At 38.3% G+C, this 20,225-nt stretch overlaps 1 protein-coding gene and 1 long non-coding RNA gene across 5 annotated transcripts in view; one reads left to right on the top strand and one right to left on the bottom strand.

The window, feature by feature from the left end:
* Positions 1–2,664: 2,664 nt before the first annotated feature.
* LOC131225517 (uncharacterized) lies at positions 2,665–3,088 on the bottom strand. The gene is made up of 2 exons (XR_009161380.1): positions 3,001–3,088; positions 2,665–2,752 (listed from the first exon to the last, which is right to left on the bottom strand). It is a non-coding gene; the product is annotated as an uncharacterized LOC131225517 (long non-coding RNA).
* Positions 3,089–10,800: 7,712 nt separating this feature from the next.
* LOC131226126 (ribonucleoside-diphosphate reductase small chain A) overlaps positions 10,801–20,225 on the top strand; it is a 29,391-nt gene continuing 19,966 nt past the window's right edge. For 2 of the 4 annotated variants that reach the window (XR_009161649.1, XM_058221835.1), the window contains exons 1-4: positions 10,802–11,077; positions 16,318–16,478; positions 17,552–17,600; positions 17,687–17,813. Coding sequence is in view for 3 of the 4 variants with exons in the window: in XM_058221835.1 (XP_058077818.1) it covers positions 10,933–11,077; positions 16,318–16,478; positions 17,552–17,600; positions 17,687–17,813 (482 nt within the window). In the remaining variant the exon portion in view is untranslated. Of the gene's footprint in view, positions 11,078–16,317; positions 16,479–17,551; positions 17,601–17,686; positions 17,814–20,225 lie in introns of all 4 variants that reach the window. The other 2 variants (XM_058221836.1, XM_058221837.1) reach the window with 2 other exon arrangements.

The raw sequence follows: 20,225 nt of genomic DNA, 5'->3' as shown, positions 1-20,225 counted from the left end.
CATCCTGCCTCGCCTGGAGGGAATCAGTACATGTAGGGATCTGTGGGACCCATCATGGTGTATGGGTTTTATCCATGCCGTTATTACATTTTTTTCGGATCATTTTAGGCTATGAGCCCAAAAATAGGAGATCTAAGCTCAAGTGGACCACGTAGTTGGGATTGAACTCCCACCATTAAAAAGATTCTTGGGGGCATAGAAGCTTTGGATCAAGCTTAAATTTTTTATTTCCCTTTATCCAGGCCTATGTGACCTTATGAACAGGTTAAATGGAAAATAAAAATCAGGGTGGGCCTTGTGAAGGTTTCAATGGTGGGAATCATTATCACTGCTGCTTCATGTGGTGTGATCCACTTGAATCTCAGATATATCTAATTTTTATTCTTATGCTCTAAAATGATTTGGAAAAATGGATGAACAGCGTGGATGAAACCTGTACATCATGGTGGACCATAGAGTCCCTGCCTGGACGGATTTCCGTCCAGGCCGAGCAGGACACAATCAGCGTCCGACAATCTGACAGAACGTACGGGTGTGGGAAACGGATGGGCTACTCCCCCTGCCACCAGCCAATGGCTAGTGGTCGGTGCTCTGTGGGCCCCGCCATAATGTATGTGTTTCATCCGTCCCTTCTATCTATGTTTCTAGATCATTTCATGTATTGCAGAAAAAATGAAGTATATACCAATCTCAAGTGGACCACACCCAAGGAAAACAATAATGAGTGGATATCCATCATTAAAATACTCCTAAGGCCCATTGTACTATTTATTTGATATCAATATGTTGATTGGGTCATAAAGACCAGATGAAGATAAAAAATAAATATCAGATCGATCCAAAACTTTTATGACCCCTAAAAAGTTTTCAATGGTCGACCTTCAATAAACACACTTTCCTGTAATGTGGTCCAATTGAGATTTTTATGTATCTCACTTTTGGTCTCATAAGACAAAATGATCTATAAAAATAGATGGACGGTATGGATGAAACACATACATCATGGTGAGGCCCACAGAGCACCGACCATCAGCCATTGTCTGGTAGCAGGGGGAGTAGCCAATCCGTTTCCCGGAAATGGATGGGCTACTCCCCTGCCATCAGCCTATGGCTAGTGGTCGGTGCTCTGTGGGCCCACCATGATGATGTGTTTCACCCATGCCTTCCATTTATTTTTCTAGATCATTTAATGGTATTACAGAAAAAGTGAAGTATATACCAATCTCAAGTGGACCACATTACAGGAAACAGTGTTGAATGAACAGTGACTATTAAATTTTTTTAGGGGGCCATAAAAGTATTGGATCAAGCTGATATTTGTTTTTTCCCTTCATCTGGGTCTTTATGACCTAATCAACAGATTTGATGTCAAATAAACAGTACATTGGACCTTAGGAGGATTTAAATGATGGATATCCAATCGCTATTGTTTTCCTGTGGTGTGGCCCACCTGATAGTCATATCCCTCTCATTTTTAGGAAAATGATCTTTAAAAATGGATGAAATACATACATCATGGTAGGGCCCACAGAGCACCGACCACCAGCTGAGGGGCTGGTGTCAGGGGGAGTAGCCAATCCGTTTCCACAGGTGTGGCGCATCGAATGAGTGGATCACGCTATGTCGTGTGGCGGACGCGGATTTGCAGCCAAAGCCTTTGGAAGGAAGTTCATGCGCAAGGATGCTGGGTGAGGCCCTGAAATGTATGTGAGAAATCAACTCCGTCCATCCATTTTACGAGCTCATTTTAGGACGTGTGACAAAAAACGAGGTGTATACAATACTCAATTACTTCACACGAGAGGGAGAATTGGAAAAAGAAATTCCTACCGTTGAAACCTTCCTGAGCTTTACCTTGATGTTTACATGCTATCCAAACCGTTTATAGAGTCATTCCCAATGAAATGAAATGAAAAAAAACTAAAATATATTCTAATACAAAACTTGTATGGCCGTAACAATGCTTCGATGGTGCTCATTGAATGTTCACATTTTTCTCTAATGTCGACAACTTGAGTGTTGTAACCCGTAAGTTTTGATCGAACAACTTAAAATAATCTGAATTTCCAAGCAATCCAGTAAAAAATCTCACTTCACCAATTAGATAAGATCTGAATTTCTTGCTATTTTGGATCTGAATACTTCTCAGAAATCCAGGAAAAAAAAGAAACTGCCTTGAAATTTCAAAGTTTTAGTTTTCAGTGAAAACTCAATTCCTGAAAAAAAAGAAAAAAAAAACAAAAAGATTGAAATTTTCAAGCACTCCAGTAAAAACCCACTTCACAAATCAGGAGAGAGAGAGAGAGAGAGAGAGAGAGAGAGAGAGAGAGCATCCGAAATACTTCTCTGAAAATTTCAATATTTTTAGCTTTCAAAGAAAACTCAATTCTTGAAATGGAAAGAAACGACCAAAATCGCAAAAAGATTGGATTTTTCTTGTATCCCAGATCTTGAAAACTATGAACAAGCAATGGAATGGATTCAATAACAAAACCCATTTCCCAAAACGATAGAAAAAGGGGTTGTGAAAGGCATGAATTTAGAACTATCTAAAAAAAAAAGAGAAAATGGGTTCCCCTGTTTTGTGGAATTTCCCTTTTTTAATTGAAATTTCATGAGTAAGCATTTGCATCAGATTTCTCTATAACTCCATTTCCTTTCACCTTAGCACATCGGAGCCGCTTTCGACTGCCCCACTGTAAGAGAAAATCGGTTTCCAGAGTTCCTTGATTCTTTCCTTCCTGCTCCATTTCTGCCCAAAACAACGAAAAGATCAAAAATCCATTTCCAGAAAGATGAAAAAAACCGCCCAATCTGGATGGAAAACATCTTTTACCTCAAGATCTACGCCAGTTGCAAAAAAAAAAAAAAAGCAATCCACCTCAAAATTTCCTGGAATCGAACGATTTGCAGAATACCCATGAAAAATCTCACGAGAAAACTACGATTTATTCAGAAGAAAAAGATAAAAGAGGAAAGAAATGGAAGGAGGAAACTCACAGACAAAACCCCGTTAAAGAGCAGCAAAAACGTCGAGTAATTACAGTTTTTCTCACGGAAAATAAGAAAAATCTCTTCTAGACGAAGATTTACCTTGATGTTTACATGCTATCCAAACCGTTTATAGAGTCATTCCCAATGAAATGAAATGAAAAAAAACTAAAATATATTCTAATACAAAACTTGTATGGCCGTAACAATGCTTCGATGGTGCTCATTGAATGTTCACATTTTTCTCTCATGTCGACAACTTGAGTGTTGTAACCCGTAACTTTTGATCGAACAACTTAAAATAATCTCTCAAAACGGATGGACGAAGTTGATTTCTGACAAACATCTCTGTGGGCCCAGCCAACATCCTTGCGCAGGAAGTACCCACCCAATCCTTACGCAGTAACTTCCTGAGAAAGGCTTTCGCAGGAAGTATCCCCGACTCCCCGTCGAGATGTCAGCGATGAATCCACGCTCGTGCGGGGGCATGATCCAAAACTCAAAACTCAAGTGGGCCACGCTACAGGAAACAGTAGAGAGTAAATGCAGGTTGAAATCACCTGGGAGACCAACATAATTTTTAGGCGCCATCTAAACCGTTCATAAGGGCATTCTAACTAGGATGAACTGAAAACACACAGGGGTCATTTGGCTGCATGGATTCTATGTGAATTGAAATTCAAATCTCTATTTTTATGTATTCTATGTGAATTAGAATGGTAGGTAGTATTTAACATCCTGGTGTCAATCTAAATTTTTTGTTCGGAACTTTTCCCGGCATGACATGCATTTCAAACTGTTTCTATTTGTGTGGTCCATATGAATCAAGGATGAGCGTGAATTTTTATATGTACACCAATATTTTAGATTTGTATATAATGGTTGGTAGACATGGGCATCAGACCGATTTGGATCGGATTGGGTCCAACCCGATTTGGTCCGAAATGTACGTGGGCTAACCCGAACTCAATCCAATCCAGGACCGAGTCCGGGACATCTGACTCAAACCGATTCGATGCACGGTTGGCCTGACCCGAACCAAGTCGGATCGAGTTGGGTCTGTGGGTCATGAGGTATGTGTTATATCCAAACCGTCCATCCATTGGGAGAGTTCGTCTTAAGGCTTAAGCCAAAAAATAAGATAGATCTAAAGATCAGTTGGACCACATTGCAAAAATCAGTGAGGGATTGAATGTTTACCATTGAAATCCTTTTAGATATCACGGAAGTTTCAGATTAATATGAAATTTATTTTTCCTCTTCATCCATGTATTTTTAACCTTATTAACATATTAGATGGAAAATAAACGTTATGGTGGGCTCTACGAATTTTTTAACGGTGAAAATCATTATCCTCGCTGTTATTTTCGGTGTGGTTCATTTGAGCTTTAGATATGATTTTTTTTTTCAAATGCTCTAAAATGAACACGAAAAATGGATAAATGGTATGGATATAATAAATACATCATTGTGGGGCCCATGTAATATTGATCTCATTTGAGCCGTTCGTACAACTCAAAGCTCGAGGCATGTCTCCACTCGTCCTTGCACGACACATATCTACACCAGCAGTGTTGACGTGCACAGCACAAAAGGAGGCGGATTAGATAGTGACATGCACAACATGACTGGTTGAGACTTTGAGGGAGATGAATTGGGGCTGGTGGTCGGTGCTCTGTGGGCCCCACCATGATGTATTTGTCTCATCCATCCCGTTCATCCATTTTTACAGATCATTTTAGGGATTGATTAAAAAAAAAGGATAGGGATATAAATCTCAGGTGGACCACACCACAGGAAAACAATAGTGATTGGATATCCACCATTAAAATCCTCCTAAGGCCCACTGTACTGTTTATTTGACATCGTTGATTAGGTCATAAAGATCCAGATGAAGGCAAACAATAAACATCAGCTTGATCCAAAACTTTCATGGCCCCAAAACGTTTTTAATGGTCAAAGTTCATTCAACATTGTTTCCTATAATGCGGTCCACTTGAGATTTCGATATACCTCAATTTTTCTCTCATAACATAAAATGATCTATAAAAATAGATGGACAGCATGGATGAAACACATACATCATGGTGGGGCCCACAGAGCACCAACCGACCACCAACCATTGGCTGGTGGCAGGGGGAGTAGCCAATCCGTTTCTGACTTTGAGTAGTGAGACTCGCTACTGAAGCCATGTCATCAAGTTGTGGACCCCACTATGATGTATGTGTTGTATCCACAACATCTATCCATTTGTAGATATCATTTTAAGGTATGAGCTAAAGAAGGAGGTAGATCCAAAGCTTTAGTGGACCCCACCATAGAAAACAGCGAGAAGATTGATGCCCACCGTTGAAACTTTCCTAAGGCCCACCATGATGTTTTTTCGAAATCTAACCTGTTCAAAAGTTAACAAAGACATTAAAGAATGGAGAACACAAATATCAACTCGATGGAAAACTTTTGTAGCCTTTAAAAGTTTTTAACGGTGTCGTCACTCTCCCCATTGTTTTTCTGTGGTGGGGTCCACTGGAGGTTTGGATGTGACTCATTCTTTGGATCTTACCCTAAAATGATCTCTCCAGATGGATGGACGGCATGGATACAAAACATGCATCATGGTGGGGCCCACGGAACTTGGTGACATCACATCAGTAGCATTCTCGCTACTCAACCCGTCAGTAGAGTTGGGCATTTAAAATATCATTTCCCACTCTAAAAATCTTTTTGGCCTACACCAGCTGTGAGGAGTGCTACACCAGCACAAGAAAGATGACACCCAAATGGCCATCCCAACATCAGTCCAGGGCGATCGGGATCAGGAGCCCATCGGATTGCCATGGTTGTGAGGAAGAAAGAGAATAGCCGAATGGGAAGTGTAGCGGAGTGGCTAGGTTCTTCTCTTTGTTTGGTTCCGACTCCCGAGGTTGTAGCACGTGCCACAAAAAGCCTCGGGACCAACAATGACGTGCGCGTGACATCTGGGCCGTCAATCATTTGCAACAGTTTCAGATCGGTCCGGATTGACCACAATCTGAACTTGATCCGATGAACGATCGGATCTGATTGGCCCTACTCGAACCGCACTGATCCAGGCCATCGGTTCGGTTCAGGTTGGGTCGAATCAGGTTGGATCCACCGGATTGGATCAGAAATGCCTAGCTTTAATGGTTGGAGTGAATTTCATATAATCAACATGATAGGCCTTAAAAAAAAAATAAAGTTGAGTATCTGTCTCTTGACTTTTTCCTTAGTCTAGTCCACTTGAATCACACACCGAACTGCTTTTTGAGCTCTATGGTTAAATTAATGGGATGCACTTAGGGGTTGTTTGGCACCATGAATTTGGAGGGATTTGAGGGGATTTTAAATCCCCTGGTTGTTTGGCACCATAAAGTAATTGGGGGTTTCAAATCACGGGGTTTCAAATACAGGGGGTTTCAAATCCCCGATGAGAGCTTGGATTACATCTAAAATGCTTCTAAGAATTGCATGTGTAATATGTGTGTCACTAGATTATTAAACTATTGGGCACATCATCCTTCAGATCAGTCCAATTTTACTCTTATGTATTCGATCTGGTTAGTGTGGCGTCAGATCTCGGAATTGAAGGGTCTCGGATATTCACATAACACCTATCATATATCCAAGCAAAGCATATATATTCTTATCACCCATCCGAGTTTTGGAATTTCATCATTTCCGAGCAAAGTATATATTTCAGTGGGCTTATTACAACCATTGTGTCAAACATTACATATGTTCACTAATTAGAGATATTAAAGTTGATTTAGTAATTAAATTCAAACCCCTTTAAATATACCATTTATAATTGCTTTTAAATTAAAATTTATTCCCAATCCAGGGTGCCAAGACAATTAGAGGATTTCAAATCCAAGGGGTTCCAAATCCACACTCCCAAACTGGTCCTTATTGATCAGGGTGGATTTCATGTAAACATGAAAGTGGGGCCTACTAATTCTTGGAGCAAGTATAGTGTTGATTTTGATGCTAACATCATCTGTAGTAAACGGTGGTAATGGGATTTTGATGCTGACATCATATCCACTCTCCAAATGCACCTACTTTATGTCTTTACCATCAATTCCCACCATTTACTACAATTTCCTTGGTGCTAAAGGACCTAAAATATTAGCCTAATTAAAAACTTCCATGTCCTCGTAAAAGTTTTGATGATGGCATTTCCAATTGCATTGTTTCCTATAATGTGGTCCACTTGTGTTTTGAACTAGCATATTTGTAGAATTATGTACTAGCATGAGTGGGAGAAATTGATGGACGAAGTGGATTTCTCACAAACATTTCAATGGAACCCACCTAACTTCCTATGGTAGGAGCTTTCTGGAAAATGAGCTATAAATGTCTTAGATGAGAGTGAATAAGATTAAACCAATTTCTGATAATCAATCGTGAAAAATAACTTCTCAATAGTAAAAGATAATGAAATCTTAATTTCAATTAAGTTGTAGAACAACTTTCACATAAAATTTTAGACAGGACAATCTTATGTCACGATATCCATGAATCAAATATTTCAAAATAATAAGAGCAGGGAATAAAATTATTAATCACTAGAATAAGATTATCAATCACTACAATGCATAGAGAATTATAGTGGTTCGGTGTTAACACACACCTACTCCACTCCCAAAATTAATACTCCACGTAATTTTGGCTTTCCACTATTTTCAAGATTTTCACAGGATCACTTTAACAATCTTTTATAGTTCTTGTGATTTTCATAGGTTTACCACGATAAAACCTTAAGTGATTTTTACGGTCTAACCACTACACAACCTGATGAGATTTACGGGCAATTTCAACAAATCCAAAAAGAACGTAATGACTTGAAAATAAATACTTATCTTCTCGTAAACGAATGTCGATGCGAGGATATTGACAAAGTCTTGTAGATGCTTCAATCAATACAGTGATCATCTTTCTTAGATGACGATGAATCAATGTATGCTCAACCATAAAGGATATAGGGATATATAGTTTCTCAAGGAATAAAACCCTAAAAGCTGCAGATTTAATTCTCTAATCTTAAGTTGAGTATAACGTGCTCTTTAATTGAATCTAAATCTACTTGAGAAGTAAATTGAATAAGATATAAACAAAATAGAATTACTACACAAATATTTTGGAAAAGACTAGAGTTTCTTTCTTTGTTTGTGGAAGAATTATCTCACTTTTTCGTGTATAAAACAATGAAAAAATATCTCTATTTATACCCAAATGTTTTGGATATTCAGTCGGTCTAAGAATTGCTTTGGCTAGCCGAATTTCCACGATATTATTCCAATGACCATCAGATTTCGCAGGATTTAATTTTATCAAACATTATACTGACTTAAGCAAAAATTTGGCTGGCCAAATACAGGGTTTGAATGGCCTAAGCTCACATAAATCTGAAAATATGTATTGCTGTTAACTTGACTCGTGTCACCCTCAGGCTGACCCAAGATAAGTTCAGTTGGCCGAACTTCCAACTAATTTCACAATTGAAGTTGTTGGAAACTTGACTTAGACTGATATCGGGATGGCTCGAGCTAAGTTCGACTGGCTGAACATACTCAAAAGTTTCATGTAAAATTTCAACAAATTCAAGTTTGAAAAATCATGATAATATAATATATCCTGGGGTCTTTTATAAGGTCATTTTTACCTGTAAATTTGCGTACACTTAATCTTTCACTTGAAATCATTCTGAACATTCTATTCTTGAAATGTTGAGTATCACTCTTTAAGTGTCGTAGAAAACTGAAGTTTGTTGAAAAGTCATACCGTATTTTGTCTATGAAATTTGACAACTACATGTGTGCTTAGAATATTAGTACTTACAATCTCCTCCTTTGCCAATTTTGTGACAAAATATTACATGCACATCACATTCCACATACACATCACTTCCACATTACGAATAATTACAATGGCTACATGGACTCTACAACCAGAAATAGAAACAAAATACAAATTCGGATCGAATCTTGAAGATCAAATTTGTTGTGTGCTTCGCCTACTCCCCTTAGAAATATACTATTAATTTTTTTTTTTAAAAAAAATCCTGTTTTCCATATAAATATGAGATTTTCCACCATATATAGCTCTCCCCTTTTTTGTCACAAGTTGACAAATGAAGATAAAATTTAAGAGAGATATAAGAAGTAGTAATAATATATATTAACTACATTAAAGTGCATCAAGTAACTAAGCATTGACAAGCTAATACTTGTAAGCTAACATGTTAAAAAGTGTGAAAATATCTAGCAAATAATCCAAGTCAGAAATAATAATTATTACAAATTATTTAGATTCAGAAGAGGATGGAGTGGACATCTAGGATCAATAGTTTTCAAGCCATTGCTTAATCGATGAAAGTAATTTTCATGTATTTTATATTCAGCTTTTGATTTAGTGATAAAGCTTCATGAGATACATGCAATGCATCAATTATCCGTTCTAAAAAAGATAATCACTCATTAGAATTAGACGGATGGTAATCCGAGTCATCTCCATCTTCTGCTGATTCTTCCTCCAGCTCATTGAAAATGTCTTTCATATTCTCGCATTCTTCATATCTTTCATCCTGAACTCATAATAGTAATAAGTTCATTATATGTAAATTAGAAGAATTAAACGGGAAGCTCAGATTCCGATGCCTCAACAAATGGAATTTAGACGTGTGAAAAAATAATGCGAGCGGTGTTATGAGATAACTGAAGGAAAGAAAACCATACCTAGATGCATGCAATACTATACGATAGAATAACATACGAGAGTAGGAAGACATATTAGCTATACCACGAAGAATGCGTACCGTGCAGCCTACTGTGATATATCTTTTTATCCATCCATTCCTATTTTAATAGGAAATGCATGTCTATCGGACTGCGGTGGATTGCGTCCTACCCTGCCCGTCTCAGCTAGGAACGGGCAACTAGGGTATAATCCCAAGAATGAGGTATATCCAAGAAGGCTCGAGGGGACTACACAATGAGTATTAAAGTATTACTGGGGAAAACTTCTCGGGGGTCATGGAAGTTTTGGATGAAGGTGATATTTATGTTTTCTCCTATTCTAGTTTTGGATGAAGCTGATATTTATGTTTTCTCCTACTCCAGGTCTATCTAACTATATGAATAGGATAGATGGAAAATAAACATCACGGTGGGCCTTGGAAAAGTTTCGATGGTGAGAATCATTATTGCCGTTGCTTTTTGTGGTGTGATCCTTTTGAGCCTTGGATGTACCTTATAATTGGGCTTATTCCCTAAAATAATATGAAAAAATTGGTTGAACGGTGTGGATAAGATCCATACATCACGGTGGCGACTCAAAGCTACTGCCATTTCCCAGCCGGAGACGGGCGGGGTTAGGACGCAATCCGCGTCCCCGTGAGGCTGGGTGCCGGCCACCTTGATAGATGTGTTGTATATCCACTCTATCCACCCGTACGGTAAGTTAATTCCATGGGCTAAAAAATAAAGCAGATCCAAATCTCAGGTGGATCCACCACAGAAAATAGTATTGATTAAACGCTCACCGTTGAAAACTTTCTGCGGCCCACCATAATATTTATTTCCCATCTGTCCGTAAGGTCACACAGACCTTGAAGAAGAAAAATACAAGTATTGATTCAAAACATCTCTCGCACGTGTGCAACCTTGCGACGAGTTTGAGCGCTTGGAGTAGCGCTTCTGCGTAGGAGTACGCGATTTTGCGTCTAACCGCGAAGTTTGTTTCGCGGTTGGTACAATATCGTTGAGGATCGTCCAGAATCCGTGCCATAAGAAAACAACCGCTCCGACGAGAGAGAGAGCGAGAAACCGACAATTCGAGGGTTTTGGTAGGGTTTTAGATATAGATAGGTAGATAGATAGATAGAGATAGAGAGAGGAGGAATTTGGGTTTGGGGTGGATATGGGTTCTCTGAAGAAGGGAGGAGGAGGAGGAGAAGAAGAAGAGCCGATTCTGATGGAGAATTCTCAGAGATTTTGCATGTTTCCAATCAGATACAAGCAGTTGTGGGAAATGTACAAGAAGGCTGAAGCCAGCTTTTGGACTGGTACTCTCTCTCTCTCTCTCTCTCTCTCTCTCTCTCTCTCTCTTTCTGTTTATTTGATTTTAAGTTGGGTATTTTCCTTCAATCTCTCTCTGATTTTGGAACTGGGTTCCTGTTTATTTCATGGAAGTTGAGTTATCTCTCTCTGATTTTGGAACTGGGTTCCTGTTCATCTTGATATTTCTCTCTTCCGTATCTTTATCATGATTTTGGGAACAGAGTCTCTGTGTGTGCGTGCGTGCGTGCGTGCGTGCGTGTGTGTGTGTGTGTGTGTGTGTGTGACAAACTACTTCTTTGAAATTGGGTTTCTTTTATGTCTCTATACTATTAAAATGCATTTGCATTGCTCGTTGATGTGGGGGTAGAAAATACGATGAAAAGATATATGAAATCAGAACTTGTTTTCTCAAAGAATTAGGATTAACCATTCACTCTTCTGGATTTAATCATTTCTGTTTTGTGTCAATTATAAAATTAGTTTATATGTAGCATTCCAATAGCGTGTCGTGAATGCAGGAAAAATTGAGAGGGAGAGAGAGGAGATAAAGAGAAAACAAAATTCACTAACAGATAACTTACATGATATAATCCACCCCGTATGTGGATGAAACAACGTTCCCTCGTTAAAACAACCCTAGGCTAGGATACTTATTCTAGAAATCCCAAAAAATAATCTTCCTACTCTAGTCTTTCCTATGGCCTAGAATAGGGGTGCAACTCGGGCGGAATGGGTTGGGATAAGTGTCAACCCGAGCCTGATCTGACCCCAAGAGGACCCAACCCAATCCAAATTTCATCCCAAGGTGTCCAACCCAAGTTCCTCTATCCTTGGCCCTACCTGACCTCACCCAACCTGGCACAAATGCATGTTATTATTCCCAACCGACCCAACCTGACCTGATTTCAAATTGGGTTGGCATTTTCTAACCTAAAACTGACTCAAGGATCTCGACCTGATCCAAACCAAGGTATTCAATTATGGTAACTTGGGCATATAACAGTTTTTGTTTTGTTTTGTTTTGTTTTGTTTTTAAAGGAAGAAAATGTATCTCCCCCACATCGGACTGTTATGGGCTGTTATGAGCCCTTCTTTTTCCTTTTCAGAAAAGGCATTATGACCCCATATCACGTAACGGCTACCAATGCTACTGTTATGTAACTGTTTTTAATAACATGACTCAAACTCGGGCTGGGTAAATCGAATTGGGTTGACCTGAACCCAAGTTGCAGCCCTAACCTAGAATGACCTTCATCATCCTCTTAGCTTCTCTCTTAGCAAGTTGGGGTTGGCTTTTAAATGATAGATTGGCAAAAGTTTTTATAATTGTTTGCCACCTCATCAATTTTTGCTTTTACCCGAGCTCTAGATCCAGCCATGCTAGAGGCTCACAGAATGTTCCTAAAACTTGGAATACTTAACTAATTAAGTTGTGGTTCCAATACTCCTACACATAGTACATGGGGAAACACCACCAACAATAGGTAACCCTTGCCACAACAATTACCATAACCCATCTATAAGCATAATTAACCTTAATTATGCTCCTAACATAACAATTTTACTAGCAACTTTGCTCCTTGCTAAGTCTAGTAGCCTAAGACAATCACAACACCTTTACCTTGGTTTTGTAATAGCCACTAGTTTTCTTGGTCCGACCTCTCCCATGCATGGTATTAAAAAACGGTTACGTAGCGGTCGCGGTCGTTTCGTGTAACAAGGTCGTAATAGCATGTTCCAAAGAAAAGGGTCTATAGTTGCCCGTAACGGACCATTATGGTCCAATGTAATGGCCCAAGGCCGTGTAAGCCCCCTTTTGGGGACCGTTTTCCAATTTTCACAATTTATCCTCCACTTTTTGATATTTTTACTTCTTTGGACTATTTTTAATTCATTCTTTTACTAGATTTGTGCAATCTTTGAAGATTAAAACATAATTTAAGCCATTTTTGGAAAATCAAGGATCTAGGGCCAAATTTGGGGAAATAAAAAAGGTAAAAATACTTTTTTTAATTGTCTTTCTTGTTGCAAATACATTAATTTAACATTATATTACTAAATGGACCAAATCTTGCTAGATTTGTGCTCAATTTGGTCATGGTTGTATAATTTTCTTTTGGCATTTTCGCTGGTTCATAGAATTTACAATAATTTCCATTTTTTTAATTTTTTGTAAAATATTTGGAATATAATTATACAAATACACGTTTAAAGTTTAAATCCACACATGCATGCAACAAAACAGTGTTTTTGCCTCTTTTTCCTTTTCCTTTTCTATTTTTTGTAATTTCGGGTCATTTTTTGAATGAATAGTGCCGGATTTTTTATTTTTTTTAAAAAACTTTCTTAAATTTCTTGGTGGGAATGATGTCAAATGCTTAGGAATATGCACGGATTGCATGAAGTTTGTCCTATTTTGGGGGCATTTGGGTGGTCGCAAATTGGCCTGACACTATTCATCCAAATTTAATTTTAATTTTCTCCTTATATCTCATAAGGGAAATATTGTTAAATGGTTGGAGTATGCATTAGTGGGATGAGTTCCATAAATTACATGAATTTCATACTGTTTGGGGGGCATCTGGGTGGTCCTAAATTAGCTTGACACCATTCATCCGAATTTAATTTTAATTCTTTCCTCAATCTCTTAAGGAAAATGGTGTCAAATGGTTAGGGATATGCATTAGTGGGATGAGTTTCATATATTGCATGAATTTGGGGCCATTTTGGGCAGTTGAATGGTCATGAATTGGCCAACACTATTCATTTAAATTTAAATTTAAATGTCTCAAATTTCTTGAGGGAATTTGTGTCAAATGGTTAGGGATCTGCATTAGTGGGTTGAATTCCACAAATTGCATGAATTTCATGCCAACCCATGAGGAATATGGTGTAAAATGGTTATATAAATATAAATATAGAATTATCTTGTCAGTATATTCATGCTCATGTAATCTTATTTATATTGAATAATTTTTATTAGATATTTAGAATATCTTCAAACTAAAAGGCAACCTCGTAGACACGTGTGGCCTCCAATCTCCTCAAGCAATTGAATGAGTAAGCCTCAAATTCTCAACCCGACCTCACATAGTAAACATATGACAAGTCATAGGGGGAGACACGAAGATAAGGGAAAGTTATAGAGAAAAATTTTACTAAAAGAAAACCAATCAATAAAATCCACTATCTATTTGGGTGAGTAGATGAAAGCAACCCAGGAATTCCTATTTTATATGTGCCTAAAAATAACCACTCACCTTTAATTTTTCCCGAAGATCTGAACATTCTAGGATATGACTCATAGACACTACACATGTAAACCTTAGCACCAATACTGACCAAAACCCACTGGTAAACACGGCTAAGTCTAATTCACATTGTAACATTGCAAAGCTTCTATTTTTCATTTTGCATGCCATTGTTGATAATTAAACAATTGGTGAAGCTCAAAACCCATTGGTAAACATGACTAAGCTTAATTCACATTATAACATTGCAAAGTTTCTATTTTTCATTTTGCGTACTATTGTCGATAATTAAACAATTGATGAATCTATTTTCCTACTTAGACAATTAATGGAGACATATAGGGAGAGGAGAAAGGATCTCCGCACGGTCTTTATTGACTTAGAGAAAGCTTATGATAGGGTCCCTAGAGAGTTGATCCAATAGATGTTGGGAAAGAAAGGAGTAATAAAATGATATATTGACATGATTAAGGATATGATTGAGGGATCGGTAACAAATGTGAGGACCGCTGAGAACAATTGAGTTCCTAATTATTGTAGGCTTGCACCAAGGGTTGGCATTGAGCCCATATCTTTCACATTGATTATGGAGGAGTTAAGGAGGCATTTGCTGGAAAAGATCCCTTGGTGTATGTTGCTTGCAAATGACATAGTTTTGATTGACAAGACAAGGGAGGCGTAAACAAAAAGCTAGATTAATGAAGGGGTTCTTTAGAATCTAAAGAATTTAAATTAGTAAAACTAATGCAGAGTATATGGAGTGCAATGTTAGTAAAAACAGGAGTGGGAACGAGGAATTAGTAAAGATTGCTAACCAAGAAGTTTCCCAAACTAACCACTTTCAATATCTTGGGTTGATAATCCATATAAGTGGAGAGGTTAAGAAGGATGTTGGTGTTGCCCATAGTATTCAAGCAGGGTAAAGGAAATGGAGATGTACCTCTAGAGTTTTATGTGATACTTGTGTAGCACTCAAACTGAAAGGGAAATTTTATAGGATGGCTATAAGACTGGCGGTGCTTTATGGGGTAGAATTCTGGGCAGTTAAGGAGCAACATGTCCATCGGATGAGTGTCGCTGAAATGAGGATGTTGAAATGGATGAGTGGCAATGCAAGGATAGAATTAGAAATAAACGCATTTGAGGGAACCGAGTAGCACCAATAGGTAATAAGACAAGGGGAACTAGAGTTAGATGGTTTGGTCATTTGCAATGGAGACTAAGAATTGTGCCAATTAAAAGGAGTGAGTTGGTATATATTGAAGGCTCGAAAAAGGTCAAGGGAAATGCCTAAGGGGATGTGAGTGGAGGTAGTAAGAAAAGATGCGATGACCTATGGTTTGACTAAAGTTATAGTCCTTGATAGAGTGGAATGGCAAAACATGATTCATGTAGCTGACCCTAGTTAGTTGGGATAAGGCTTAGATGATGATGATAATGATGATACCATTATTGATAATCTCATTTTGGACTTATTCTTGTTTGAGTCATCGCTTCATGATCTTAGATTTTGAATTGGGATTCTAATCAATTGTTTAAATTGAACTCCATTTTTGCGCATGAATTCAGCATCTTAATCTGATTCCTTCTGGCGTTCTCTTTCGTCTCTTGGATGTCATTTGTGAGCTTTAGCTTCTTGTTTTTTTTCAAATGTTTTTTTTCTTCTTCCATTTCACTACATCCCTTCCCTCTTTCGTGTATTCATGGAGGAAAATCTGATTTCTGAAAAACACACGATATGTAGATTTCAAGCACATTTTCCTCTGTTCGTTTTTGGGGAGTTGACTGTTCAAATAGCACCCAGGTGTATTTTTGGTTTGGAATCTCTCCTGTACTCAAATGGATTCTACTGCTGCAATATTCATTCCTTTTATTTCCTTTCTTTTTAAATTGTTCAGTTGTGAAACGATTCCTTTATTATTATTATTATTATTATTTTCATAGTCCTATTTTGTACACATCTGAATTCTGATAATGTGTTCATGGAATTGCAGCTGAGGAGGTTGATCTTTCACATGATATTCAGCATTGGGAAGCTCTTTCTGGTTCCGAGAGGCACTTTATAAGTCATATATTGGCATTTTTTGCTGCATCTGATGGTATTGTTTTGGAAAATTTGGCTGCAAGATTTTTGAAAGATGTTCAAATACCAGAGGTCATTACCTTGAACATGCACTTCACTACTTCTTTATCAAACATTGATTTTTCTCCCAATTCTATCCATTCATTACCACAGAAATTGGTGCTTCTAATTGGATGTTATGATCTTTTTTTATGACAAGAATAACCAAAAGAGCTTTGCTATGGCAACCTACCGAAGTTGGACTTTGACTACTGCTCTCCCCATTTGGAACATGCATACGGCATTTGGGCCAATTCATCATCAGCTGTACTATGTTTGTGTTACTGTTATGGCCCACAACTAGACTGATACCATCATCAGATGAGCAACACCTGCATGTGAATGTGGATCATGGTCTTATTTTTACTAACCATCCTTCTAATCAATAAGCAGCTCACCCCGTGGATGGACAGGTCTGATTTCTGGGCCACAACTCACACTGTGGCTCTCCTAACGAACAACTAGGATCTTGCAAACAGGTGCCCAATTGGCATGTAAAGTTCTGCATTTCATCATACCGTCGTAATCGTTATCATCATCGTCATTGTCATCATAGCAGTCCATCTATTTGGGCTTGGGGATCAGCTTTGCTAATCTTGTTTCTAATTAAGATTTGAAACAAGAATTCTTATGGTTTACTTGGCAAAGTTTTGATGACCAGCTGTCCAGCTGATATTAACCCTTGCCCTTTACCTGGGCTTGGGACTGGTTGGTGCATCGACACCAGGCAGAATTGACAAGCTACTACATATTTGTAGCTAAAAATAGTATTGGCCTATTGTTTTGTCGCCTTTTACATGCTCTTAGGCTGCATTTGGGGAAGTGCTAATTTCAATGGTTCTAAGTGCTATTTTGTTTTGTCTAACATTTGGAAAATGACAATAACACACTGCAGTGCATCCGGTTAGTTTTCTTTGTCGAACGGGTACAAAAGTGCTTATATGATTATTTCTTGTTTTCCAAGAAGCGAACTCAATGGCTAGCTTAGGTTTACAGCCACTAAGTCCAATGGAAATTATTAATTATCAGACCCAACCTTACTTTTCTGAAGTCGTGAGCACCCCCAAACACAAACCCTTCTAACAGTAAGTTTCTCCCTTTTGTAGGCTCGAGCATTCTATGGTTTTCAGATTGCCATGGAGAATATTCATTCAGGTAGAGCTTTGTAGGTGTTGTTGTGGATTTGCAACGATTTGAGATGTTCTGGCAGTCTAAATTGAATGTTTTTCATGATTTCTCAGAGATGTATAGCTTACTTTTAGAGACATATATCAAGGATACAAAGGAGAAGCAAAGGTTGTTCAATGCTGTAGAAAACATTCCTTGTATTGCTAGAAAGGCCAAGTGGGCACTGAAGTGGATTGAGAGGTAATTCATAATTCTTCTAGCATCTTTTTCATCTGCTATACTCGCTCATTTGGTTAAAGAAAGGCCATCATGCAATTGTCGGCCCAAAGTTTATTCAATGCGCATCACAATGTTCATATTGTTCTGATCTATTATAGTTTTGTTAGATACTTCAGTCATCATCACTGTCATCATCTTTGCCTTTCTTGAGCTATTTGGGGTTGGCTTCTAAATGGTATATTGGAAAAGGTTTATGATCAGCTGCCCACCAGAGATCAACCTTCCTCTTTTACTTGGACTGGTGGAACCATCCATGGTCCTACCCAGTACTAACCCCAAGCTGAACTATACCAGCACAATCCAAAGGGGTGTGTCTACATGAAACTCTCTTTATCAAGGTATTCCTTCTGCAACAGCCAAGGGCCAATTAGGTTATGAAAATGTTCTTATTTCACTGTTTAGAGGAGATAAAAGGTTTTATATGCTACTTGTTTGTTGATTTGCTTCTGCTAAGTGCAACTTTATTTTTTTGACGATTGGAAAATTTTAGTCATAAACAACAAAAGGGGTCACAACAAAACAATAATTAAAATACAACACAAACCATGAAACTAGGAAGCCTCTACACTCATTCACTCAATATGAAAGAAAAAAACAATAAAACCTCCAGATACAGCAGCACCAAGAGGTCATGTAAAACATGGTTGTAATAAACTTGGATTCAATTGGACCCAATCTGGTTCAAAAACACGAGCCACCAGGATGAGTCACCCCTGACTCAAGTGAGTCACAACTCGACTCAAGATTGAACATGTTGGTCCAAATTGCGGAGTCTTTTAACCATGATGCTAAAAACCACCTATTAATTGTGGACTTGCGGGCACTTTCCTTGGCCATGTTGTCTGATTCGGAATTAGCTGATCTTTTGACATCCACCAAGTTCAACTGAATTCAAGAGAAGAGACCCATGGCTTCTTCCTGTTAATGAGCAAGTCTCTACAGAGCAGCTTTCTCCTTAACTCACTTGATGACATTACTCGAGTCTCTCAATAATGAAAGGGCACAACTTGGACTCTGCTGCGAATTTCACCCCTTGCAACAGCGCAGCAACCTCATCGAAACTAGTGTCCTAATGATCCACTCTCCCAGGGAACTTCAAAACTAATAGCCAACTATTATTTCTAAAGATTCTGCCAGTGTTACAGGGACTCGTTTCTAAATTATTGGAATGTTGCACACTTGTTAGACTGGACATACAAGCCAAACATATGTAGGACCAACTATTAGGAAAAGATCTTCATTTATCTTTTTTACTACTGCATTTAATCATTTTTTATATGTGGTTATCAATGACAAAGAAGTATCCAAAAATGACCAATTCCCATAGTTTGGGTCTATAATTGATGAGATGAGAATGGAGTGATCAAGAAGGATCTTTTTCATGGAATTAAAGCTGGGTGGATGAATGGAGATGTGTCTTCGGAGTTCTATGTGATCTCTGCATACAAATCAAGCTGAAGGGGAGATTTCATAGGATAGCTATAAGACCATCCATGCTTTCTGGGATAGAATGTTTGGCGGTGCAGGAACAACACATTCATAGACCGAGTATAATTGAAATGAGGATGTTGAGATGGATGAGTGGCAAGATGAGGAAGGATAGAATTAGAAATGAACAAATTTGAGGGAGCTTAGGAGTAGCCCCAATAAGTAATAGATGATGCAAACTAGAGGTTCATCCACGTGTACTGGAGACCACAAACTCCACTAGTTAGGAGTGAATTGGTTCGAAAGGGAAGGCCCAAAAGGATGTGGATGGAAAAAAAGAAAAAAGAAAAACTGGGGACATTGTCCTTGGAAGAGTGGAATGGTGGAATAGGATTCATGTAACTGACCCCAATTAGTTGGGATAAAGCTTAGATGATGATGATGATGATATTGGTTCTAATATTGTTATTTTTTTCTACTTCTACATTTATTGACAAAAATCATATAATAATTCATTTTTCAATGCCATTATAATTTATGTGTGGACCTGTCGGGTTTTCCTTTGTTCCCGATGCTTGACACATCATGTCCATGTTCAACATAGATATCCACTTGCTTCCTAGTTACATGGGTTATTGTTGTAGAGAGATCAACCTAACTCTTGAAGAAGATGGTCTTGGTGGTTGGGAACCAAGGTGTCATCCCTCTTATTCCATCAGGGTCTTGATGGTTGGGAACCAAGTTGTCATCCCTCTTATGCCCTCAGGGTCTAGCTCTTGATGGCGTGGTTTGGGTGGTTATTTCTCTTCAACTTGGTGGAACCCATGCATCCCATGCTTCTATTGAAAGAGTGCTTAGTGATGGTTATCCATTACGATGTTGGGTGCCTTTAGTAACAACATTCTCTTGACATCTTTTTGGGCCCAAAGTTTCTCCAATGTGCAT

This window comes from Magnolia sinica, chromosome 14, assembly GCF_029962835.1.
Source record: "Magnolia sinica isolate HGM2019 chromosome 14, MsV1, whole genome shotgun sequence".
Taxonomy (NCBI): Eukaryota; Viridiplantae; Streptophyta; class Magnoliopsida; order Magnoliales; family Magnoliaceae; genus Magnolia; species Magnolia sinica.
The sequence above is the reverse complement of the archived record's forward strand: the minus strand, read 5'-3'. Positions and strand labels throughout refer to the sequence as shown.